The following is a 26242-nucleotide window of genomic DNA, read 5'->3' as shown; positions in this document are numbered from 1 at the left end:
CATTTTTCTCCTTTCTTAGGATATTATACTTTTTAAAAACATTTTTTAGTGGTGGTCGTACAATTTGCAATACACATTTACAACTAATCCAAGTCCCCTTTCAAATACTATACAATTTCACAGATATTGTGAGTACCTCATAATAAGAAAATTATTTTTAATTTCTCTCTCCTGTTCCTTGTATCATTGCTGTCATTCATTACACTATACATAAGCATATATTACATATGTATGTATATGTAATCAAATATATTTTTCTATTTTTATTTTATCTTCACTTATGCCTTTCCAGATAATCTTTTCTTGTATTTAATTTTTTTATTACTCGATTATGGTTGACATTCAATATTATATTAATTTCAGTGTATAGCATAGTGGTGATTAGACATTTATATAACTTACAAAGTGATCCCCCTGATAAGTCTTGCATCCCCCTGACACAATACACAGTTTTGCTGATTATATTCCTTAAGCAGTAGTTTACATTCCTGTGATTATTTTGTAACTGCCAATTTGAACTTCTTGATCCTTTCACATTTTTCACCCAGTCCCCCAACCGTCCTACAATTTGGCAACCATCAGTTTGTTCTTTGTATCTGAGTTTCTTTCTGTTTTGTTTGTTTATTTTGTTTTTTAGAATCCACATATAAGTGAAATTATATGGTAATTGTCTTTCTTTGTATGACTTATTTCACTTAGCATAATACTTTTAGGTCCATTCATGTTGCAAATGGTTAGATTTCATTCTTTTTTATGGCTGAGAAATATTCCATTGTATGTATGTACCACCTCTTATTTATCCATTTGTCTTTTGATTGGAGCATTTCATCCACTTATGTTTCAAGTAATTACTGATATATAGTTCTTGCCAGTTTATTAATTGTTTTCTGATTGTTTTTGTAGTTCTGTTACTTATTCTCTTGCTCTTCTCTCATCTACGTTGATGACTTTCTGTAGTGTTGTATTGGAATCCTTTTCTCTTTATTTCTTGTATATCTCTTATAGATTTTTGGTTTGTGGTTATCATGTGCTTCATATATACCAAGCTATGTGCATAGCAATCTATTTTAAATTGATAGTCACTTAAGTTCAAATAGATTCTAAAATCACTATCATTTTTACTCACCCACTTACCTTTATGTTTTTGTCATTATTTTTTATTTCTTCTGTGTGTTTGTGTTTGTATGTATCCCTTAATTTACTGTTGTAATTATGCATGATCTTTCTACTTTTGCCCTTTAATCTTTGTACTAGCTTTAGTGTTGGTTGATCCTCTGCTTTTATTATGTGTTTGTCTTTGTCAGTGAGAATTGTTCTTCTTTGAGATATTTTCTTATTCGTATATATATTTTCTTCTTCTTAAAGAAGTCCCTGTAATACAAGATCAGACAATTAAGTTCACGAACTTGATGTAACAATGTTGCTGACCTTTTTTGATATCAGCGGGATTATTCATTATGAATTTGTACCAACTGGACAAACAGTTAAAGAAGTTTACTATTTGGAAGTGCTGAAAAGGCTGCATGAAAAAGTTAGATAAAAATGAACTGAACGTTTCACCAACAATTCATGGCTCTTGCATCACGACAACATACCAGCTCACATGGCACTGTCTGTGGGGGTTTTAGCCAGTAAACAAATAACTGTATTGGAACACCCCCCCTACTCACCTGATCTGGCCCCCAATGACTTCTTTCTTTACCTGAAGACAAAGGAAATGGTGAAAAGAAGACATTTTGATGACATTCAGGACATCAAGGATAATATGATGACAGGTCTGATGGCCATTCCAGAAAAAAAGTTCCAAAATTGCTTTGAAAGGTCAACTTGGCACTGTTATTGGTGCATAGCTTCCCAAGGGGAGTACTTCAAAGGTGACCATAGTGATATTCAACAATGAGGTATGTAGCACTTTTTCCAGGATGAGTTTGTGAACTTAATTGTCAGACTTCATATTTCTTGTAATACTAGTTTGGTGGTGATGAGCTCCTTCATCTTTTTCTTTTCTGGGAACATCTTTATCACTGCTTCAATTCTAAATGATAGCTTTGCTGGGTAGAGTAATCTTGGTTGTAGGTCCTTGCTTTTCATCACTTTGATTATTTTGTGCCAGTCCTTTCTGGCCTGCAAAGTTTCTGTTGAGAAATCAGCTGACAGTCTTATGGGAGCTCCCTTGTAGATAATTAGCTGTTATTCTCTTGCTGCTTTTAAGTATCTCTGCCTTTAACCTTTGGCATTTTAATTATGATGTGTCTTGGTGTGGGCCTGTTTGGGTTCATCTTGTTTGGAACTCTCTATTCTTCCTTGACTTGTATGTTTGTTTCCTTTGCCAGGTTGGGGAAGTTTTCTGTCATTATTTCTTTAAATAGGTTTTCAATTCCTTGCTCTCTCTCTTCTCCTTCCAGTAACCCTATGATGTGAATGTTGTTACTCTTCAAGTTGTCCCAGAGGTCCCTTAAACAATCTTGATTTTTGTGTGTGTGTTTTTCTTTCTTTCTTTTTCTTTTTTTGCTGTTCTGATTAGGTGTTTTCTGCTACCTTACCTTCTAAATTACTGATTCGATCATCTGCTTCATCTAATCTACAGATAATTCCCTCTCACGTATTCTTCATTTCAGTTTTGTATTCTTCATTTCTGGCTGGTTCTTTTTTATGTTTTCTCTGTTTTTTTTTTTTTTTTTTTTTTTTTTTTTTTAATGCTTATTATCTCTTTGTTGAAGTTCTTACTGAGATCATCGAACATATACTTATAACAAGTGTTTTGAACTCTGTTTCTGGTAGACTGTTTATCTCCATTTTATTTAGTTCTTTTTATGAAATATTTTGTCCTGTACTTTCATTTGGGACATGTTTCTTTGTCTTCTCATTTTGGCTGCCTCCCTGTGTTTATTTCTATGTATTAGGTAGATCTGCTGCATCTCCCAGTCTTGGCAGAGTGGCTTTATATAGTTGGTGTCCTGTGGAGCCCAGTGGTGCAGTCTCTGTGTTTACCTGAGCCAGGTGCTTCGGGGTGTCCCTTATGTGGGTTGTATGTGTTCTGTTGTAGTTGAGTCTAGATTGCTGTTGGCAAGTCAGTGGGTGTAATTGACCCTCACACTGGACACAGGCAGCAGCTGACCTTGGCCTGCATTGTAGCCCCACCCAAGAGACCCCAGAACCAGCACACTTGGTGGCTAACTTCAGGCCACACCAGGGACTGGCTGTAAGGACTGGCCATGACTCTAGCAAAGAAGCTGTTATGCAGGGGCTGGCCCCATGGAGATGGATTCACTTTAGTGGGGCTCTTATGCCTGCCAAGTCCACCTTTTGGGTGTGTCATTTGTGGAGCTAATTGGGTGGTGCTCTGATGTGGTATGAAGCTGGTCACCATGTATGCTGGTTCTGGGGCCTTTTGGGAGGGGCTACAGTGCTGGCCCAGGTCAGCTGCTGCTTATGAGCAGCCTGGGGCCACCTAGTAGGAACTACAAAGTAATCTGCACTTGGGAGCTGCCTGTGCTGATGTTGAAAATACCTGGGAGTGGTTATGCTGTGAACTGAGGCTGGCTGCCACTAGTGGCAGGTTTGGGAACACTTAGGAACAAGTACAGAGCACTCTGAGGCCAGCCACTACCTGTTTGGAGTTTGTGGACTCCTGAAAGATTTTAGAAAAGTCTGCAGTGTGTACTGAGTCCAGCCACTTGTGTGGATTAGCCTCTGAAAGAGGGTTGGCCAGGCATGTGAATTGGATGGGGTGGGGGTCCCCAGAGAATCACAAGGATGGGATGAGAGTGGTTTAGCCAAGTTGATGGAGACTCAAATTTGGCACCCACCTGCACCTGAAGGCTGTGTAGGGGAAGGGTTCAACAAAGGGACAATGGCACCTGCCAACATGTTGGTCCTTGACAGAGCTGCCCCTCTAGCACTTACGCTGAAACCAGATAATTTAGTCCATCCCCATATGGCTCTGGTGCTTTTTGAATTGCTGTGCCTTCTCTGGAGCTTAGAGTGAGTGTTTGTGAGCAAGTGAGTCTGTGCTTGTGCCCGTTAAGAGGACACCTGGGTCTCCAGCAGCTCTCCATCTCACTCAGACTGAGTCCCTGCTGATTTTCACAGACACTTGTTGTGGGGACTCCTCTTCCAGCACTGCTTCTCCAGGCTGGGGAGCCCAGTGTGGAGATGATACATCTTGTTCCCCAATGGGGACCTCCACAGCCGTGATATACCTACCCCCCACCCTGATTCTTAACTACCACATGTGTCTGTTGGACCAGTGGGTTTCCCGTCTCCACCCACTCAGAATATTTCAAGGTTACCTAAAATGTGTCAGTGTATGAATGCCCAAAGCTGTAGAGAATTTTTATAATAATATATCAGCCAAACAGAGGATACTCCTGGAGGCACAATCTCAACAGGCTGAGAAAAATGTGTCGAAGAAATGACCATTTGCAGCTTCCTTTATGCTTTTGGAATCAAGGAGAGACCATAAGTAAGATTACATGAAGCTGGGAGAAAGCAAAGCAGGAATTGGGTTACAGGATAGTTAACAAGATTATGTGCTCTCTCAAGGGTGGTCATGCTTTAGAAGAAGGGGCCTGAAAAGAAGCATTTTAAAGAGGCATTTAGGTGTTAACCTAAGCGCACTGAAACAATCCAGGGCTTGCTTAGGGCCAAGCTAAGCCTTTTACTAAAGAAGTTGTGAGTGGGCATGACTACTCACCGTGATCTGCCCAGTTAGGAAGTAATGATCAGACCACTTGTGCGGTTACTTTCCATAAAATTACTTTTTCATGCACACACCCTTCCCTGGTACATATTTTTATATTACTGAAATTGTGGAATTCATGCCATTTTGCATTACTTTAAAATCGTTATACAATATTTTTATTTCTGCGTTATCTCAAAAATGATCATTTTTATAGCACTTCATCATGCTGATCCATAATATTTCACTTAAACATTCAGATTACTTGAATTTAGCACCCAGGAAAAACTGCCAAGAACGTCAAGAGAGAGAGAGAGAGAAAGAGAGAGAGAGATAAGATAGTCATTAGCCTCTGATATTCCAGTTTTTCAAGGCATTCCATCCACTTCTTATCCTTTGATGCTTAAGTGATTGCCTATTATATTTATACCATAAAACTCTTAATCACCAGCCTGATTACCTTGCTAGTCTTGAAGTCAGCATTCTGACTTAGAAAAGACATTTAGGGATCCATAAATTTTTTCAGTTTCAGATGTACAAAACAACATAATGATTAGACATTTGCACCCCTCACTACCCCTCTGGCATCATATATAGCTATTACAATACCATTGACTATATTCCCTGTGCCATATATATGTATTTGAAATTCACTATTATTTTATATTACTTTCAGCTGTACAGCACAGTGGTTAGACATTTATATAATCTGTGAAGTGATCTCCCAATAAATCTAGTACCGATCTGACATACTACATACGAGTAGTCTTTACAACATTATTGATTATATTCCCCATACTGCATTTCACATCCCCATGACTATTTTGTGACTACCAATTAGTACTTCGTAATCACTTCACATTCTCCCCCATTCCCCAACAACCTCCCATCAAGCAACCGTCAGTTTTTTTCTGTATCTATGAGTCTATTTCTGTTTTGTTTGCTCACTTATTCTGTTCTTTAGATTCCGCATACAAGTATAAGTGAGATCATATGGTATTTGTCTTTCTCAGTCTGACTTATTTCACTTAGCATAATATTCTGTTTGTCTATCCATGTTGTTGCAAATGGTAAGATTTCATTCTTTTTATGGCAGAGTAATACTCCATTGTATAAATATACCACAATTTACTTATCCAATCGTCTATTGATGGGCCTTTCGGTTGTTTTCATATCTTGGCTATTGTGAATAGTGCTTCAGTGAACATAGAGCTGCATATACTTTTTCAAATTAGTCTTTTGGATATCTTTGGATAAATATTGGAGTGGAATTGCTGGGTCATAAGGTAGTTCTATTTTTAATTTGTTGAACCTCCATATTGTTTTCTGTAGTGGCTGCACCAACACCAACAGTGCATGCGGGTTCCCTTTTCTCCACATCCTCACCAACACTTGTTTGTTGATTTATTGATGATAGCCATTCTAACAGGAGTGAGGTAGTATCTCATTGTGGTTTTCATTTGCATTTCTCTAATAATTAGTGAGGTTGAGCATCTTTTCATATGTCTATTGGCCATTTGTATGTCCTCTTTGGAGAAATGTCTATTCATGTCCTCTACTCATTTTTTAATTGGATTATTTGTGTTTTTTAAAAATAAATTTTGGATATTAACCCCTTGTTATATGTATCATTGGCAAATATCTTCTTCCATTCAGTAGGATGTCTTTTTGTTTTATGTATGGTTTCCTTTGCTGTGAAAAAACTGTTTAGTTTGATGTAGTCCCATTTGTTTGCTTTTTGCTTTTGTTTCCCTTGCCAGAGATGTAGCAGTACAAATATTATTAAGGGTAATTTCTGAGAGTTTATTTCCTATATTTTCTTCTAGGAGTTTTATGGTTTCAGGTTTTACATTTAAGTCTTTAATCCATTTTGATTTTTTTCTTGTATATGACATAAGAAGATGGTCTAGTTTTATTTTTTTTGCATGTATCTGTCCAGTTTTCCCAGCACCATTTGTTAAGTAGACTGCATTTACCCCAATGCAAATTCTTGCTTCTTTTGTCATTGATTAAATGACCATATAGGCATGGATTTATTTCTGGGCTTTCTATTTTTTTTCATTGATCTATGTGTCTGTTTTTATGCCAAAACCAGGCTGTTTTGATTACGATAGCCTTGTAGTATAATTTGATATCAAGTAGCATGGTAACTCCAGCATTGTTCTTATTTCTAAGTATTGCCATGGCTATTTGGGGGTATTTTATGGTTCCATATAAATTTTAGAGTTATTTGTTCTAGTTCTGTGAAAACTGCCATTAGTAATTTGGTAGGGATTGCTCTGAATATACATATTGCTTTGGATAGTATGGACATTTTAACTACATTAATTCTTCCTATCCATGAACATGGTATATGTTTCCATTTATTTGTATCTTCATTAATTTCTCTTCAATGTCTTATAATTTTCTGAGTACAGGTCTTTGGTTACATTTATTCTTAAATATATTTTTGATATAATTGTAAATGGGAATATTTTCTTAAGTGCTCTTTCTGATAGTTCATTATTGGTGTATGAAAATGCAACAAATCTCTCAATATTAATTTTGTATCTTGCTATCTTACTAAATTCATTTATCAGTTCTAATAGTTGTTTTGGTGGGATCTTTGGGGGTCTCTCTATATAGTGTCATGTCATCTGCAAATAATGACAATTTCACTTCTCCCTTTCTCATTTGGATGCCTTTTATTTCTTTTTCTTGTCTGATTGCTGTGGCTAGAACTTCCAGTACTATGTTGAATAAAAATGGTGAAAGTGGGCATCCTTGTCTTGTTTCTGGTCTTAAGGGGAATGCTTTGGCTTTTCCCCATTACGTATGATATTATCTGTGGGTTTCTCATATATGGCCTTAATTATGTTGAGATATGTCCCCATCTATCCCCATTTTGCTGAGAATTCTTGTCATAAATGGATACTGGATTTTGTCAAGTGCTTTTTATGCATCTATTGATATGATCATATGATTTTTATTTTTCATTTTGTTTATGTGATGTATCACATTAATTGATTTGTGGATATTGAAACAATCTTGTATACCAGGAATGAATCCCATTTGATCACGGTGTATGATCTTTTTAATGCATTGCTGAATTTGGTTTGCTAATATTTTGTTGAGGATAGGGATCTATAATTTCTGAGTTTCTCTTACCTCATCTGTAAAATGGGAATAAGATTAGTACCTTCTTTGTATGTACTTTCTCTGAAGATTATATGTGACAATGTATGAAAAACTCCCAGTAGAGTTCTGGAAACATAGTAGGTGCTCAATAAACTGAGGCCATTGTTTTTCTGTAAATTTATGCCTCATAAATAAACCACCAACTTATTAAGAATTCAAATTATTCCTAATACCCTATCCCTCCATCACTCTTTAAACTCACTCAAATCCAATGAGTCCTTCAAATTGATTGGGACATATGAGCTCCTTAATACCACACAGAATCTCTGAAAAATGGTCGGACTCCCTTTCTTTGCACTGCTTTCCACAAGTAAAGGTGTGTGGGCAGGGAAAACAGAGTGGTGGCCATTCTCTACAAGTAGCATCTTCTCTGCCATGTGGATGTATCCCCAGTATCGCTCTCTACACCTTCATAAGTAAAGTTGGAAACAGACAACAGTGACATTCCCTTGACAAGGCTAGAGAAATATACCCTTTACATTAACATAAACTTGTTGATAGACTATATCTAATTAAGTAGTTGGATGCACTGTGTCCCCCAAGTGTTGGTATAAGACTTAAGATTTATTAAAAATCAAACTTACATTCTCTTTTATTCATGCACTGACCAAAGGATAATAGAAATGCACGAGTATTTTTTGATTCTTTGCTAAAAAGATTATTATTTAGTTTCTAACTCAAAAGCCTCCTCTGAGGCATTCCATCAGAATGCCCTCCCTTTGATGTAGCACATCCAGATGGTCTGACTTGGTTGCCTGGGTCTTTTCCCCCATAGACTATGAGGTTTCTTTTCTGGTTAATCATTGTAGCTAATATTTATTGAAGGTTGTCCTATCTGCCAGTCTCCCTGATAAGTACTTTAAAGGGCTTGTATTACTTGTTCATAAAACAACCCTTTGAGGTGGTACTATTATTTCTATTAATTTACAAATAAGGAAACTAAGGCGAAGTTCACACAGCTAGTAAGGGTAGGGTCTGCCTTGAATCCAAGGCTATGTTATGACCATTGCCTCATATTCCTTCTTGGCATGGGTAGAGGTTGTCTCTTATCCATCATAGCCACCTCATTATATCCAGCTGAGTGTCTGCAACAGGGAGGCGTTCAGTCAGTGTTGACCAGTATTGAGTGGAACAGAAATGCCAGGATCATGAGCACTTTTGCTGTGACTGATTGGTGTCTGACTTCTCTGCTATGAAGAGGAGGAGAGTGCTGGAGCAAATATACTCCTTTGGCTCCTAGCTCTGTCTCACATCATTTGTGCTGCTTCCTTTCTCTTCCTCCTTTCTAACTAAAGTATGTGGATTAGAAGTTAGAGTTTAGTGCACAGAGGGAAAACATGATTGAGAAGGAAAACCTTTGGAATCCAGGAAAAACAGAGATTAAAATTTATGCGTAGGGTAATATTTAACCTAAAGAAATCAAGATGTTATATGTAATTAGCATATTGCAAAACAAGTCAAGGTTTTAGTGCTGGTTCAGTGCCCTTTTCTTTCTGATTTAATAGGGTTTGATAATAAACTGCTGGGTGGGGCTTAAAGACAGCAAATCATGTGTGGAATTGGGCATTACTCAAGCAAACAAAATATCTGTGCAACATATTTATTTTATGTAGTCGAGTAGGAAACAGTCTGTAAGAATTCAGCAGTCTCCTGGCCTGCAGAAAAAACAGAAACATGAGCACAGCAGGAAAAGTAAGCAAAACAGTTTTTTGTCTGTTTGTTTTTTGTTTTTTTTAGATTTGGAAATATATTCTCATATAATACACAAAGAGATGTATTTAATGAATAATTTAAAATTTATATCTGAATTAAAAACAGTACATATACTGAAATACAACATAGAATATATGCTTCAATATGCAATGTGTATAGAACTACACTGAAATAGCCTATTCCTAAATATCTTTAACAAGAATGTGTGGCATCCGTACCTATTTAAGTCTTTATTTCCTATATTAAATAAATGTACAGGAGTTATAGCCAATCATAAGTAATTTGGAAATCTAAAGTTAGAAATAGTTTTAATCATGAAGTTATCTTTATATCAAGAAACCATAATTTAAATGTTACTCGTTGTAGTTTATTTATTTATTTATTATTTTTTTATGAAGACAAGAAGAAAGTTAAGTCTGATGAAAGTTTTATTGATCTCAAGGCATTAGAATCATCAATGCTAAGCAAGCCAACATCAACATGCAAATTCTGATTTAACAGGGTTCTTTTTGGCTCAGTCTGGGAAATTTCTATAGAAATCCTATAGAACAATATCTTCTCCATACAAAAGTCAACATGATTTTATAAAATAATAATACTGATGTAGTTTGAATCATTTATTAGCACCAGGAACAAGGATATTTGGTTCTAAGTCTTCCTTAGATTTTTTTCTTTGTTCAGTGTGCTTATAGGCACAGAGAAATGTATGTGGTCATTCAATATAATCAATTCATGTTGTTTAACTGCTTAATTCCAAAAGCCTGTGCAGCCATGTCTGGTACATTTGTTGTGTTACTAGTGGAGCACACATTTTAATATCTTGCTATGATAACTCAATTAAAAGATTCTGAAGTTTTGATACACAGGCCTATATCAAACTGATGTTTGCAAGATGGGAGGGGGTTGGGGAACTGGGTGAAAAAGGTGAAGGGATTAAGAAGTACAAATTGGCAGTTACAAAACAGTTACTGGGATATAAAGTACAGCATAGGGAATATAGTCAATAATACTGTAGTAACTATGTATGGTGCCAGGTGGGTTCTAGACTTATTGGGGGAATCACTTTGTAAGTTATATAAATGTCTAACCATTATGCTTTACACCTGAAACTAATGTAATGTTGTATGTCATCTGTAATTGGAAAATGAAACAATTTTTTAAAAAGATTGATTGGAAATCTCATGGGTAGCCAATTGTCAGTTTTATCACTTCAAACCTCTTTATTTTCATTCATCACTGATTAGCATTTACAATGGCACATTACAATTCAAATGAGGAATAGTTAGAAAAAACAAAAATTAAATTTGTTGAAACTGAGGCTGAAAGAAATAATGAGTCCAGAGAGCAAAAAGGCAAACCAAAAGTATTCATGAAAACAATAAATGATAGGAAATCAATCCTCCCCTTCATGTACGCCATCAATCAATAGCTTTCAGCTTTGTGGTAACGCTTCATTTATATTTACACTTCCTGCATTATATTTCCCTCAAATGCCAAATAGCAATCTTAATAATACCTGCTTCATAAGGTGATTATGGGAACTTAATAAATTAATACTACAAAACACTTAGGATAGTGCCTGGTACATAGGAATAATTCAATAAATGTTAGTCACTGCTATCGTTCTTGTTATTGTTTAATCTTTTGTTAATCTTTCACTGCCATGGGATGGTGAAAAGATAAATTGGATTGATCTTAATTCTCTGGACAGCCAACTTTGTGACTACTAAAATTTCTCCACTACTGAGTCAAATGAACCTTATTTTTTTATCTGTAAAATAGACCAATAATTCATAACACTGCCCTGTGAGGTTTAAAAATCAAGCACATGGCTCTTTCACACAGGACACAATGTGATAATCACCTGATAAGCACGACCTACATGTCCAAACACAACAAATGTACCGGACATGGCTGCACAGGTTTTTGGAATTAAGCAGTTAAACAACATGAATTGATCATATTGAATGACCTATGAATGAAAGTACATGCCTCTGTGCCTATAAGCACACTGAGCAAAGAAAAAAATCTAAGGCAGACTTAGAACAAAATATCCTTGTTCCTGGTGCTAATAAGTGATTCAAACTATATCAGTATTAATTTTTTTATAAAATCATGTTGACCTTTGTATGGAGAGATGTTGTTCTATAGGATTTCTAGTATATTATTTCCAAGTACTCTGATATTTATTGTGACATTGACCATGGCAAACACTGCAAAGTGGAAGAACTTGACATGGAAAAAATGAAAATGAATTGTCAAAAGGATAAATTTCAATTGAATTTTTAAATATATTTATAAGCATGCCAATTCTGTCTAGAAAAAAGCTCTCTTAACTGTATAAGCTTTGCAACAATGAAGACAGGTTTTATATTACATACTCAAGAGCTAAAATTATGTGTTCAAATTTTATTTTAAAGAACATCTATGGGTAAGCCACGCTACCTAAAAAGTCAAATGCACAGTTATCTCATTTTTAAATATATGTGTGTGTTATGTGGGTGAGTGGGTGCATCTGTGTGTGTGTGTGTATGTGTGTGTGTGTGTATGTGTGTAGCTGTAACTGCAGCAATTTTTGGCTCACATCTAACCTGGAAAGAATTGCTACACATAAATTAAATATGAAAACAGAGCTCTCAAAGCTCACTTTCAAATGAGTGGTGCAATCAAGTAGCACACAGAAATAGTGGGGAGAGAAAAATCAAAGGAGGAAAACAGGCAAATAGAGAAAGAAAAGTCATCTTAAGCAGGGAGGCAAGTATGCAGCTGGAATCATAAGTCAGATCTTTTTGGTTTAAATGGAGATTTGAACAAGGGGGCAGTAGATTTTATGTGAACAGACAGTGAATCTGTCAGTGAAATAATTGTGACTTAAAACTTCATGTAGTGCTCGCTTCGGCAGCACATATACTAAAATTGGACCGATACAGAGAAGATTAGCATGACCCCTGCGCAAGGATGACACGCAAATTCGTGAAGCGTTCCATATTTTTTTACACAGTGTGAGGGATATAAATGATAAACGTCTAAGTATTGCTTTGTCTTGTGCACCTGAAACTAATAAAATTATATATATATATATATAAATAACTTCATTTACAAGCCAACAGTTGTAGGTAAACAACCAATTTCAAGACAATATTAGGAAATATCAGGAATAAACAGTCTTCGGAGCAAAAACAGCATAAGGATGGCTTAAAAGAACATATTCCATTTTATCTCAATGTCTCATTATAATTAATTCTGTTTCTCTTCCTTATGTTACTGTTTACACATTTTTTAAAACAGGTATTTTTATTCTCTTTGCAAATCAGAGTTTGTCCATTTCTAGGTAAAATTTGTCAGGCCGCAGACATGGGGCTAGATGTTGCACAAAAAAAGATGAAAGTCACATTCCCTGACTTCAAGAGTGGGGAAAAACTGGTATCATCTTTCTGTTCAATTTCCAGGTAATTAAATGCAAGGCGGCTGTGCTATGGGAGTTAAACAAACCCTTTGCCATTGAGGAGGTGGAGGTCGCACCCCCTAAAGCTCATGAAGTTCGAATAAAGGTGAAACATCTTTTTCACTTCTGTTTAATTTTAGGTTTAAAAAATTCAGAAAATAGTAAAAATGCAAAGAACCAAAAATTAATTAAGAGACACCTTTTATATGGTAATCCAAACAGTGGAATTACATTTCTTGTCAAGGAAAGATAAATACAAACTGTTAAATTTTTAAAAAGAGAACAAAGAGTATATACAGTATAATCCTAATGTCGACCCAAATAAAGTGGTAAACTGACTCCGGCTCAAAATGGACAAAACGATTATTCAGGAAAGCCGAGGAATTGCAATTTGGAACATGCAACCTGTAGAAAGCTAGAGAGTCCCTTGAGGGTTTGGGGCAGTCTGTACTTATTGACAGAAAATTTAAAGAGAGGAGGGTTCAGGTACAGTCTATTAAAATGTATATATTATTTGTGATTCTTTTATTATTACCTTTTTGTCTTGTTTGATCAGTTTGCGCCTTAAATTTTGCTTAATCTGATGATAATATTGCAATCATGTATTTTTTTTTATTTCATTAAAAATGTTTTTTCATTTTTAAAACAAAAACAAATAGATACAAGCTTTGAAAATTCCCTGAGGAGACAAATGCAGTCCAGTCATACAAACAAAGCTCAATTCAGTTTATTTTGTGAGGTTACCCCGACCTGAACCATTTTTGCTTACATCTCTGGAAACGACAAGCAGAATTTCCAAAGGTTGATAAGATGCAACCCCTGACCAACTCTTTATCATTTAAGAAAATTCCAATATTACCAGTTTTTTTTTATAAAGCAAGCATTTATAGGAAATCAGTCTCTCAGTCCTTCTGTTTTCTTTTCCTGATTACATTTATGTGAGATTTTTCCGTTTTATATCATCTGGTTCCATTTTAGATTGAAATTCTTTCACACTAATAAAATAAAAAAGAATTGATGTGTTTTACAGAAAAAAAAGTACAGAGGGATATATATCGAGATTTCAAAATCAATTAGCATTAGAACTTAATTGACTTAATTTTCTTGGTGCTAATCTGCAATTTCTACTTCTATAAAAAAGAATGCATTTTTGTGTATTATACAAGACTTAAATATTTCAGGAATTAAATTCACAGATTGTTCCAAATTGTTTAAGGCAAGAAAGGTGAGTAGAGGAGCGATTTGGACTGAATAATCTTGGGTATAAACAAATTTGTATTTGGGAAGGGTAGGGATTATTAGCAAAACCCTTGAAAACTCTATAAAATCCCAACTTCAGTAAACCGGGCATATGAAGTCCATCCAAGGGCCATAATCTTTTCGGAATCTAATTAGTCTCCCTTTATCCTGTAGATGGTGGCCACAGGAGTCTGTCGGTCAGATGACCACGTAGTTAGTGGACACTTTCTCATACCTCTTCCTGTGATCGCTGGCCATGAGGCAGCTGGGATTGTGGAGAGCATTGGAGAAGGAGTGACTACAGTAAGACCAGGTACAGAATTCACCCCTGGGGAATGGGCCTCAGTTCAGGACCCCAAGGTCGTCCAGCCTGAATGATCAAGCTGAAGCAATGAGAGATGAAAGAGCTGGCCGAAGGTTGAGGCAGAGCTGGGACTTGAGCAGAGGTCTCCTCCTTTCTTGCCTCCCTGCCTGACTCAGGCATGCGTGCTTGCATGCACTTGCATCTTCTCTCTTTCAGCAAGTAGTTGTTGAGTACCTACTAGATGTCAGGCACCCCGTTAGATCCCGGGGAGACATGAGGATCAAAAGAGACCCACTGCCTGCCACAGACGTGTTCATAATCAAATAACTTTCATTTTAGTGTTGCTGAGCACTCTCTTCTTTCAGGTCCAAAAAAAAAAAAATACACCTGGGACAAGTTAAAAAACAAAAGTATATGCACTGAGCCTCTAGATCAGTGTATGGAAACGGTTCTGTGCTGACTTCACAGGTTAGGGACCGTGAGGCTCTGTCTAAGTAAACATGATCTCTTCTTAGGGAGGAAGTGCAGCCAATTCCCTGGTTTCCTCTTCCAATATGGCCTTCCTTCTTGAACATGGAATGAATGAAACAGACTAGTTGGACGGAAAGGAAAGAGACCGAGCAGGAGGCACTCTGCCATAAACAGTATCTGTTTTATTACCTTTAACTATGGTTATATGTAACTGGTTACGAAGTACTATTTTATCTTTAGTATTTATTTTATCTTAATTTTATTTGCATTAATATATTAGAGGTAAGGAGTGAATAAATAGAAAATTTTCATGCCATCACCTCCATATCAATTTTATATATTAAATGTTATGGCCCAACCATTTCTATGGGTTTTGTGGATAGGTAGCATAGATGATTAAAAATAAAAATTATTTAATTCTAAAACATCACTCCAGCCAGTAGATTAGATACCCCCTTACCAAACACATAATTGACCTGTGAACTGAAAATATTAAAACAAATGGTCTGGTTTGAGTTTCAGCTCTAAGTATTTCCTTTAGTTAAAAATAAATTAATAAAAAACGATACCCTTACTTTTCACCCTGGCTCCCTCCACCATAGCAGAAAAGAATAGATAGTTAACAAATTAAATTATTAGCTAAAAACATTTGAAAGTCAGTTCTTATCCTAAAAGAATATGCCTAACTCATTGTTGAGGGTTGAGGTTTTCCAAGGAATTTCTTGAATTCTTCTTTGTCTCATGTTTGTTATTTTTCCTTAAAAAAGAACTAAAATTTTAAAAACGAGCACTCATTTCATCATAAAGATCAGCATAGTCACTTTGAAAAGCCAAGGTAAGGTTGTAAAAATTCTTGTTTTTACTGCATCCCAAACTATTTCAAAATAGTGGCTATCCTCAACATCTAGTGGAACTGTGGCAGCCTGCTCACAACTAAAATTTATAATTATACATACAGTGGGAATATTTAAGATTTAATTACTAAGGATTAAATGAGATGATATGTATAAAGCCACCAAGAGAAAGGGCACGCCATGAAAGACAACTATTAAATCCATGTTGTTTCCCATATTTGTATTTCCTCTTTGGCAATCTTCAGGCACATATAAACCCAAACCAATAACAATGCTACCAGGCAGTACCCAATGACATCGTGGTGACTGGATCCTATTTCTTAGAGACGATTCAAAGACGAACGCCTCTAATCCATACTCATAAGCTTTAGGTCTTGCTCTATTAGTTCCTAGGTAGAAATTTAATAAGAATTTGCTCTATCCCCCTCTAGGTGATAAAGTCATCCCACTCTTTACACCCCAGTGTGGGAAATGCAGTGTTTGTAAACACCCAGAAGGCAACTTCTGCTTGAAAAACGAGTGAGTTTCTGATAATCTTCTTACACAGGCAATGGATTTGCACATAAGCTATGCTCCTGTCTCATGCCTTTGTGTGTCTGTGTGTTGCACTGGCCAGTTTGAGCAAACCTCGGGGGACTATGCAGGACGGTACCAGGAGGTTCACCTGCAGAGGGAAGCCCATCAGCCACTTCCTTGGCATCAGCACCTTCTCCCAGTACACAGTGGTGGACGAGATCTCAGTGGCCAAGATAGATGCAGCCTCACCACTAGAGAAAGTCTGTCTCATTGGCTGTGGATTCACTACTGGTTATGGGTCTGCAGTCAAAGTTGCCAAGGTAGGAATGACAACGGATGATAAAACCAGTTGCACTCGGACTGTGAGAAACCAAAAGGAAAGTGATGTCTCACAGGAATCAGAGATAATTCTTCATAGATTTACTCATAGCTTTCCCCATTGCTACCACAATGATGTTGATATACTCCATAGAATTTAGGGTGTCAATTATTAGTAGAAAAATGCCTTCAGAAAAAATTAAGAGCATATCCTAGAAAATTTATCTGTTTATAACAAGTGAAAAAGCTGTTGATAATTAATGAAGAAAAAGTAAAGGTGCCATTTTCAATTATTATTTTCCTATATTTGTTCTTTTGGGGATTAATAAATTTTAGAGCTGGGGCCTCATATGGTCCTTCATTCTACAGTTAGTCAGCACCAACACACGCCAAGCACACTAGGTTCTGCTAGGTTCTGAGGCAGCAAAACTATCGACATAAAGGAGTTGCCTTTGAGGAACATCTAGTTCCAGGTCCTCTACTCTCAGAATTAGGATCAATAGTAGATTTTAAATCCTTACCTGATACACCTCTAGACCAAGGATCACCAACACACCTGCTCTGTGGATCTCTATGAAGAAAGCAGTGAAGCTTCAATGGTGCCATATGTATGTATCCCACTCATTGGGGATTTCACTGTTGTGTCTCTTCCCCTGCCATGAACACACACACACACACACACACACACACACCCCTTCAGAGGTGGTAGATTTTAAGGAGAAATTCTTTAAAGGCTCTTCTTCCCAAATGTTTGGAAATTGAATAGGTCCAGAGACAAGCTATTTGCCCAAAAATCTTATGGCTGGTTCGTATTAGAGCTGCGACCAGCATGTCTTTATCAAACCTCCTGATGAATCTTAAACCATAATACATAATTACCTGCATTTTAAAATCACAATCACAAGCCTCATGTTTTTCTAAGTAAAGTACAAAGTGGTGGTGTACCCCAGAGAATAATTACTTGGGACAGAAGGAATAGTTTACCCATACTGAAGGCTGACTCCTATAGCAGTCTAGGTTTATTAAACAGTCCCTAGCCAATTTCAACAATTGAGAGCATGTGTTTTTCAAATTTCTGTGACTCTACTACTAAGTCACTTGTGCAATTGCATCATCAGAGCTGTTGTTCTAAGGAGCTTATATACAGAGCAGAAGCCATGGGCTCTCCTGATAGTGAATTTCATCCATTATTAAAATGTAGACCAACTTTTTATTGTGTTATTGTTCATTAGTGTATTTTTAAAAGCAAGAACAAAGACTCACTAAGATCACATAATCTCAAGCTGTATTACCTTAAAGTTTCCTGTTAAGTTTACCCTGTTGTTAGGTTTGGCTATAAGCTGAGAATAACTCTTCTATGCTTCACAGCTAATTTCTGCTCTCTTACTGGTAATGACTACCAAAAGTTAATGAACCAAGGAGTAATCATTGAGGGTTTGATAGGATTATTTTTTCAGTCTCCTCGAATAACCTTTTCCACAAATTTCATTTCCCCAAATTTGCTTTTGTGTATGTACAATGTACTGAAACTGGCTGTCAATGGATTTGAGCCACTAGATTCTCTTCATGATGAGAGTCATTGCATTTAGAGCTCAAAGATTATCCCGTCCACTGGCTTCCAGCCTGGGCTCACCACTGTAGTCACTTGGGAATGAACTGGGTCTGACCTGCAGAGGTTCTGATATAATTGGTTATGGACTATGAACTGGGCACTGAATGGTTTTAAATCTCCCCAGGTGAGTCTAATGTCTGGCAAAGTTTGAGAACCATGGATCTAGTTCAATTCCCTCAATTTAAATATGAAGCAACTGAAGCCAAAAGAGGTTTTGACAGCAGGTTGGACATAAGAGTCTGAGTAGCATCTCATAACAGATGACACTTTATACACCTTAGGAATTTTCCAACAATTATTACTTAATCCATTTTTGAATTTTCTGAAACACAGGTTACCCAGGGCTCCACTTGTGTGGTGTTTGGCCTTGGAGGAGTCGGCCTGTCTGTTATTATGGGCTGTAAAGCGGCAGGAGCAGCCAGGATCATTGGGGTGGACATCAACAAAGATAAATTTGAGAAGGCAAAGGAAGTGGGTGCCACTGAGTGCATCAACCCACAGGACTTCAGGAAACCCATCGACGAGGTGCTGAAGGAAATGAGCGGTGGAGGTGTGGATTTTTCATTTGAAGTCATTGGTCGGCTTGACACCATGGTATGTACCACAAAATGCCTTGAAATACCTGTTTCTGCATTCTGGGTTATGCTTTTAGACAGCAGACTATAAATATCAGATATACAGAATATTTTTAAGATTTTGAATGATGACTTTCCACCTCCATTGTTTAATTTATTATTATAAGAAATGTTTTATTCCATCAGCTAGGCCACATATCTCAAGTAATATTTCCCCTTCAGAGAGGCAAGAGGGTTATTTTACTGAGCCATTATAAATTTACTTTGCTAATTTTTAGTTTAAAAAGACAAACTCAAGTAAATATAAATAATACAAGTTCTATTCTCAAATTGGCAAGTTTCATTTTTATTTTTTCCCTCACATTTTTTAACAAAATACTTTAACAATTTTTATATGTTTTTGTGGATTTTGATATTTTTCATATATCATAATTTGGTCAAAAGGAATCACGAGCAATTTAAGGCTAAGTATCATTTTATTACCATAAAATATGTGCCATTTTACCACAGCAGACAGCACAGTGCCTGGCACATATAGTAAGCACCCAAATCTATGAGTTACTTTTAAAAGTAAACATACTTTTAAAAGTGAACATATTTTTCCACCAAAAAAATTAAGAGATACATATCTCACAGCATTGTTATGGATTACGTGAGATAATGCATGTAAAATATTTAGCCCAGTGCCACCTGTCAATTGATGAGCTCTTTATAAATGTCAGCTGGTGTTACTGATAGGAAATACTGTTTCCAGTCTTGCTGGAATATACATGCTATTACTTTCAAATAATTGCAGACATCATTATTTACCATGGAGAAGACAGCTCCAGCTATATACCGTTCAGTTTCTCACATGGAATTAGATTGTTACTTTATTTGAAGACAACAAATGTCCAATAGCCACATGTTCTGAGGGTATCTGGTTTTCCAAATGTCATACTCTAAAATCAAGGTGTTAATTATTATATATTGCTGGGGAATCCTTTACAATTTTCATACTATAGACATGTATAAAAACCTGACTGGAGGGGGAAGGCTTTCTTTTGAAGTTCCATAATAACAGGTTTCCATAATAACAGTTCCATAATACCTAGGAATAAATTTAACCAAAGAGGTGAAAGACTTTTACTCAGAAAATTATAAGACATTGAAGAAAGAAATTGAAGAAGATACAAATAAATGGAACCATATACTGTGCTCATGGATTGGCAGAATTAACATCATTAAAATGTCCATACTACCCAAAACAACCTACAAATTCAATGTGATCTCTATCAAAATGCGAATGGCATTTTTCACAGAACTAGAACAAATAATCCTAAAATTTATATGGAACCATAAAAGACCCTGAGTAGCCACAGCAATATTGAGAAAGAAGAACAAAGTTGGAAATATCACAATACCTGATATCAAATTATACTATAAGGCTATAGTAATCAAAATAGTATGGTACTGGCATAAAAACAGATGCATAAATTAATGGAACAGACTAGAGAGCCCAGAAATAAGCCCACGCCTACATAGTCATTAATCTATGGTAAAGGAGGTAAGGATATACAATGGCATAAAGACTGTTCAATAAATGATGTTGGGAAAACTGGACAGATACATGCAAAACAAAAACTGAAACTAGGCCATCTTCTTACACCATATACAAGAATAAACTCAAAATAGATTAAAAAATCAAATGTAAGATCTGAAACCATAAAACTCCTAGAAGAAAGCATAGACAGTAAACTCTCTGACATTGCTCTTAGTAATATATTTTCTGATCTATATCCCCAACAAGGGAAACAAAACAAAAAATAAACAAATGGGACAATATCACACTAAAAAGTTTTTGCACAGTAAAGGAAATCATCAATAAAACAAAAAGACAACCCACTGAATTCACCAATGATACATCTGATAATGGGTTAATATCCAAAATTTATAAGATATTATACAAGTCAACACCAAAAAAACACTAACAATCTAATTAAAAATGCTCAGAGGACCTGAATTGACATTTCTCCAAAGAGGACATACAGATGGAAAATAGATGTATGAAAGATGCTCATAATCAGAGAAATGGAAATAAAAATCACAATGATATATCACCTCACACCTGTCAGAATAGCTTTCATCAATAAGTGAACAAACAAGAGTTGGTGAGGGTGTGGAGATAAGGGAACCCTTGTGCACTGGTGGGATTTCAAATTGTACAGCTACTATGGGAAATAGTATGGAGGTCCCTCAAAAAATTAAAAATGGAACTACCTTATGACCCAGAAATTCCACTTCTGTGATTTTATCCGAAGAAATCCAAAACACTAATTCAAAAAGACATATGCACCCCTATGTTTACTGCAACACTATTTACAATAGCCAAGGTATGGAAGCAACCTAACTGCCCATCAATATATGACTGGATAAAGAAGAGGTGGTACATATATAAAATAGAATACTACTCACCTATAAAAACAATGAAATCTTACCATTTGCTACAACATGGATGGACCTGGAAGACATTATGTTAAGTGAAATAAGTCATACAGAGAAGACAAATACCAGATGATCTCACTTATATGTGGAATCTAAAGAACAAAATAAACGAACAAACAAAATAGAAACAGATTCATAGATGCCGAGAACAAGCTGATGGCTGCCAGATAGGAAGGGATTTGGGGGGCTGGGTGAAAAAGTTGAAGGGATTAAGAAGTACAAATTGGTAGTTACGAAATCGTCATGGGGATGTAAAGTACAGCATAGGAAATATAGTTAATAATAATGTAATAACTATGTATCGTGCCAGACTAGTCAGGGGGATCACTTTGTAAATTATATAAAGTCTAACCACTATGCTGTACACCTGAAACTAATATAAAACAATATTGAATATCAACTGTAGTTGAAAAATTTTTAAAAGTGGGGGAAATTGAAGTGGAATAAGAGGTTCAAATCTCCAGTTATAAAATAAATAAGTACTGAGATGTAATGTACAGCATAGGGAATATTGTCAATAATATTGTGATAGCATGGTACGGTGTCAGATAGTTGCCGGACTTACTATCATTATCACTTCTTTGGGTATATAAATGTTGAATAACTGTGGTGTACACCTGAAAATATAATACCGTATATTAGCTATGTTTTAATAAAAATCTTTGAAAAAATAAATCAGAAAAAAGGTTCACTTCAGAAATGAACAGTAGTATATTGAACCATTAAAAAGGGAGACCATCAAGTGGACAAGAGACAAATTGTGATGATGTTAATTATCGACCTTATATCTTGTTCACCATCAGAATACCTGTTTCAAAGTACTGAGTTCAAAATATCTATTCAATAAATAAATAGATAATGAGTTAATCAACTCCTAGATTGCCTGAGAGTCATGTGATGACAAAACATTTACTTTTATTTGAATCAGACTTTATATAGATATGCTTGTAATGATATTTCCCTCTTCATTACTTTATAAGGAAGAATTAAGCATACACAAATTCATTCATCCATTGTCTGATTCAAAACTTATTTTCTGGGCCTTTCCTAAAGCCACAGCACTATCGTAGGCATAATGGGGAATGAAGACGCCAGAGACCTAACCTCTTCTCTCCACATGCTCACAATCTAGCCCAATCAGTGCTAACATGATACTAGCAGATAATCCATTTTAACGATGCCAACTATTAATTTTATTCCAGATGGCTGCCTTGTTGTGCTGTCAAGAGGCATATGGCATAAGTGTCATTGTAGGAGTACCTCCTGATTCCCAAAACCTCTCCATGAACCCCATGTTGCTATTGAGTGGACGTACCTGGAAAGGAGCGATTTTTGGTGGTACGTATTTAGGCTAGAGGGCTGAATTCTTATTAACCTCAGGATTTCTTCCCTTTTACAAGTGACAAGGCCAGGTTTTGAACATCAGCAGTGTTAAAAAATAAATGAAAAGCCTTTGTTTCTATAGGCTCCAAATCAACTAGATATGGAACTATTACACAAGTTCTCAAGACAGACTTTTTCGGTGTCCCCATAAACTAGGATCTTTCAACACCACTTCTTTTTATACACGTGACTGTATGAGGCACTGAAATACTGAGTAGGACCCAGGAAATTCCTAAGCAATAATTCATGTCTGCTCTCATTGCCCAAATTTAGACAATTGCTCAATTCGCTCCTTGGCTTTGGGAATAACCATACACAATATAATTTCTCTGTGAAAGAGCTAATAACTAAGGACACTGGTTTATGTAGGCAGACTAAAAAAAAAAAGTCTAACCACTGCAAAAGGATATCAGGACATTGAAGCACTTTATCTCTTGTTAACCTCAGTAATAGTCGTCTGAGTAGTGGTAAATAGTAGCAGAACTTTCATTTTAATTCTGTTTGGAAAGCCTCCTCTCCAATTCTCCACTTACCGGCTGCATTTAACAATGAAGTTGTTTTCTTTTCAGGCTTTAAGAGTAAAGAGTCTGTCCCCAAACTTGTGGATGATTTTATGGCTAAGAAGTTTCCATTAGATGCATTAATAACCCATGTTTTACCTTTTGAAAAAATAAATGAAGGATTCGACCTGCTTCGATCTGGAAGGAGGTAGATTTTAAGTTTCTTTTTTATTGGTGGGGAGTTGGTTAACAGAGACAAAAAGTGGAAGTATGAGAAAAACATTGGAGTGCCTTGGTTTTCTGTTATTAGTTCAGTCTTTGCAACTAGAATATTTAAGATCATACTGTGAGAAGCTAAGAACAGTTGCTTTACATTTCCTGTTCTGCTGAAACCAAATTACGTATGTTGATTACAGTGAATCTAAATGATCAAAGCCACTCATCTTTATTTACAAGAAAACACTCACCCTTGCAAGGAAAAAGATTTAGTAACACAGTCATAATTATAACTGGAGTCACTGCAGGCTCTGCCTGGCCACCTAAAAACGTTGGCCATCAATAGCTGTAAATTTAAATTATATTCAGGACCTACTCATTATGGGAGTAGGTGGAGCTACATTGGGGTTGTTTTCTATGTAAATATCACTATTTTTTCATACAAAACACTATTATCGTTACTTTTTACTTTACAAAGAATTTTTCACAAGTAAAAAATTATTGTAAAGGGGAATGCTGTTTTAAATGTTTAAGTCATACATTTTCTTCAAAGCTTAGGAAACTAAGCCAATCTCATTTCCTACCTCTAACATTTAGCTTTTACAACAACCTAAAAAGAAAAATTTTGTCACCTGCATTTATATATGAGGCACAACTAGAAATAGGCATTTGTACGCATATCTAACTTCTAACTTCCAGTTCCATAGCCCATGCTTTTTCTGCTACCTCACCCTTATCACGAGGCTTTCTAACGCACTCTAAGCACTTTAAGTATTTCTTAAGCACCCACACGTGCAACATATAGGAGACACTTAGTTTAATAAACGTTATTGAAGAAGGAAAGAAACTAGCATCACAATGCACCAGATTACATTCTTTCTAGAAAGCAATTTAGTAATTTGTAACAGAAACATTAAAAAAACCCACTTAGATTCTTTGTCCCAGCAATTCCATTTCTGGGAATCTATTCTACAGAAATAATCAGATATGCAAACCCATCTATTTAATCATGTTCTTCTATTGTCTATAATATCAAAAACTAGAAACATCCTAAAAGCCCAACAGTAGGGGGATAGTTAAAGAAATTCCAACCACACAGTAGAAATTAATGAAGCCATTAAACAGGGATGATTTCATTAAATTGAGAAATTCTCATGATATAATTTTAAGTTACAGAATAGAGAATACAGACACACACACACATATGTACAATATGATCCCAAGTTTTCCACAAGCACAATAAAAAATTTACGTATGTCTAGAAAAAAGTTGATCAAAATTCAGTCTAGAAAAAAGATCAAAATTCAAGAAATATTAACATTGATTAATTGTAAATTGTGGAATTACAGATTATTTTTACTTTATTTACACTGTCCTTTAGTTTCTAAATTATTTACATATATTTTTCTTGTTATATATATGTTGATATATATGTATACATACATATATCATATGTATACATATGATATATCTCACATACATATGTATACATGTATATATACATATGTATGTGTGTATATATATATATATATATATATATATATATATATATATATACAATTTTTTAAAGGCATGAAGACCTTCTTTTTCTAAAAGTATCCATCAAAAGATGATTTTTAGAAGGACATGAGTTCCAGTATAAATGTTACATTTCTTATCTTCCCAAGAATGAAGTCTCTCTGAATACAAATCAACTTGATTATCTACTTCTAAGACTCCCTAACATCTCTTTATCAGAGCTCTGTTAAACCTTCAACATGGTCTTACCTTTGTTTCATCATCAGTTCTTTCAGTCAAGTTACCTGTCATCTTGTAATTTGTGCAATTTTGTATTTGGCTTTATATCCCAGCACCCCACACTAGATATGTGACCTAGAGCAAGTTACATATCTCTTTAGGCCTTAGTGTTTTTATCTCTAAAATGGAAACACTAGAACCTGCCTCATAGAGTTGTTGTTTAAGTTGAGGTTTAAATGACAAAGTGCACAAGAAGCATCTAACAGAGCATGGGAGAAATAGCAAGACCTCATTATATGTCATTACCCATTGTTGTTTTGGTTTTTTTTTGGGGGGGTTGTTTGTTTTGTTTTGGTTCCCAAGTTTTATTCAAGAACTCATACAACATATTCCAGATAAATGAGTTTTAATCCTCATCTTCCTCCTCCTCTTCATCTTGGTTAATCTGGAAGTAACACAATTGTAACTCTCTGTGCTGTTAGCAACTACGTGCAACCAATCATGAGGATTATTATTCTGCGAATAATTTTAGTGAATTATTTCACAGAGTTTTTAGAAAAAGTCACCTCAGAAGTTATACTGATCTTGCTCTAGCTCCTCTCAATGATCACAACCCCCCTGCACCGAGATTCCCAGCTTTTCCATTCACTTTCATTCTCTCAGGAAGAAACTGCTCAAAATTGGCAGCCTCCAGGATTCCATTTTCTACCAGTGGGTGCAGTCAAGGGTAAACTTTAGAACCTGCTTCTTTTTTTTTTGCCTCCCTTCCCCACAAGCGTTTTCATAGGCATCATGGGGGTAGTGGATGCAGAAAAGTACCTGTTGTTGTTTTGAATTCATTGTTATGCCAGGCTTGTAGGCTCTCAAAAATGAGTTTTTGAGGATGCTAGTATATAATGAAGTCTAAATGACTGTCATGTTCAGGATGTTATGTGCGAGTGTAAGGTTAAAGAAAACACAAGAGTGAACCAGGAAAAGGTGAGTTGATGTTTGAATTGACTTGAATGCATAGGGATA

General features: G+C 35.8%; 1 protein-coding gene, 1 non-coding gene and 1 pseudogene across 3 annotated transcripts in view; 2 read left to right on the top strand and 1 right to left on the bottom strand.

Annotated features, from left to right (window-relative positions):
• Nucleotides 1-26242, top strand: part of LOC109461442 (alcohol dehydrogenase E chain) — a 51686-nt gene that overhangs the window by 23937 nt on the left and 1507 nt on the right. The window contains exons 1-8 of one of the 2 annotated variants that reach the window (XM_019757675.2): nt 9398-9550; nt 13021-13122; nt 14430-14568; nt 16316-16403; nt 16501-16720; nt 18664-18924; nt 22592-22727; nt 23342-23480. In XM_019757675.2, coding sequence (XP_019613234.2) covers nt 9533-9550; nt 13021-13122; nt 14430-14568; nt 16316-16403; nt 16501-16720; nt 18664-18924; nt 22592-22727; nt 23342-23480 — 1103 coding nt within the window. In that variant the 5' untranslated portion in view covers nt 9398-9532. Of the gene's footprint in view, nt 1-9397; nt 9551-13020; nt 13123-14429; nt 14569-16315; nt 16404-16500; nt 16721-18663; nt 18925-22591; nt 22728-23341; nt 23481-26242 lie in introns of those variants that run through there. The other variant, XM_074323221.1, reaches the window with a different exon arrangement.
• On the top strand, nt 12458-12564 carry LOC141570334 (U6 spliceosomal RNA). The gene has a single exon (XR_012494326.1). It is a non-coding gene; the product is annotated as a U6 spliceosomal RNA (small nuclear RNA).
• On the bottom strand, nt 25494-26019 carry LOC109461443 (large ribosomal subunit protein eL22; annotated as a pseudogene).

This window comes from Rhinolophus sinicus, linkage group LG02 (assembly GCF_036562045.2).
Source record: "Rhinolophus sinicus isolate RSC01 linkage group LG02, ASM3656204v1, whole genome shotgun sequence".
Lineage (NCBI taxonomy): Eukaryota > Metazoa > Chordata > Mammalia > Chiroptera > Rhinolophidae > Rhinolophus > Rhinolophus sinicus.
This window is presented reverse-complemented; position numbering and strand designations above follow the sequence as displayed.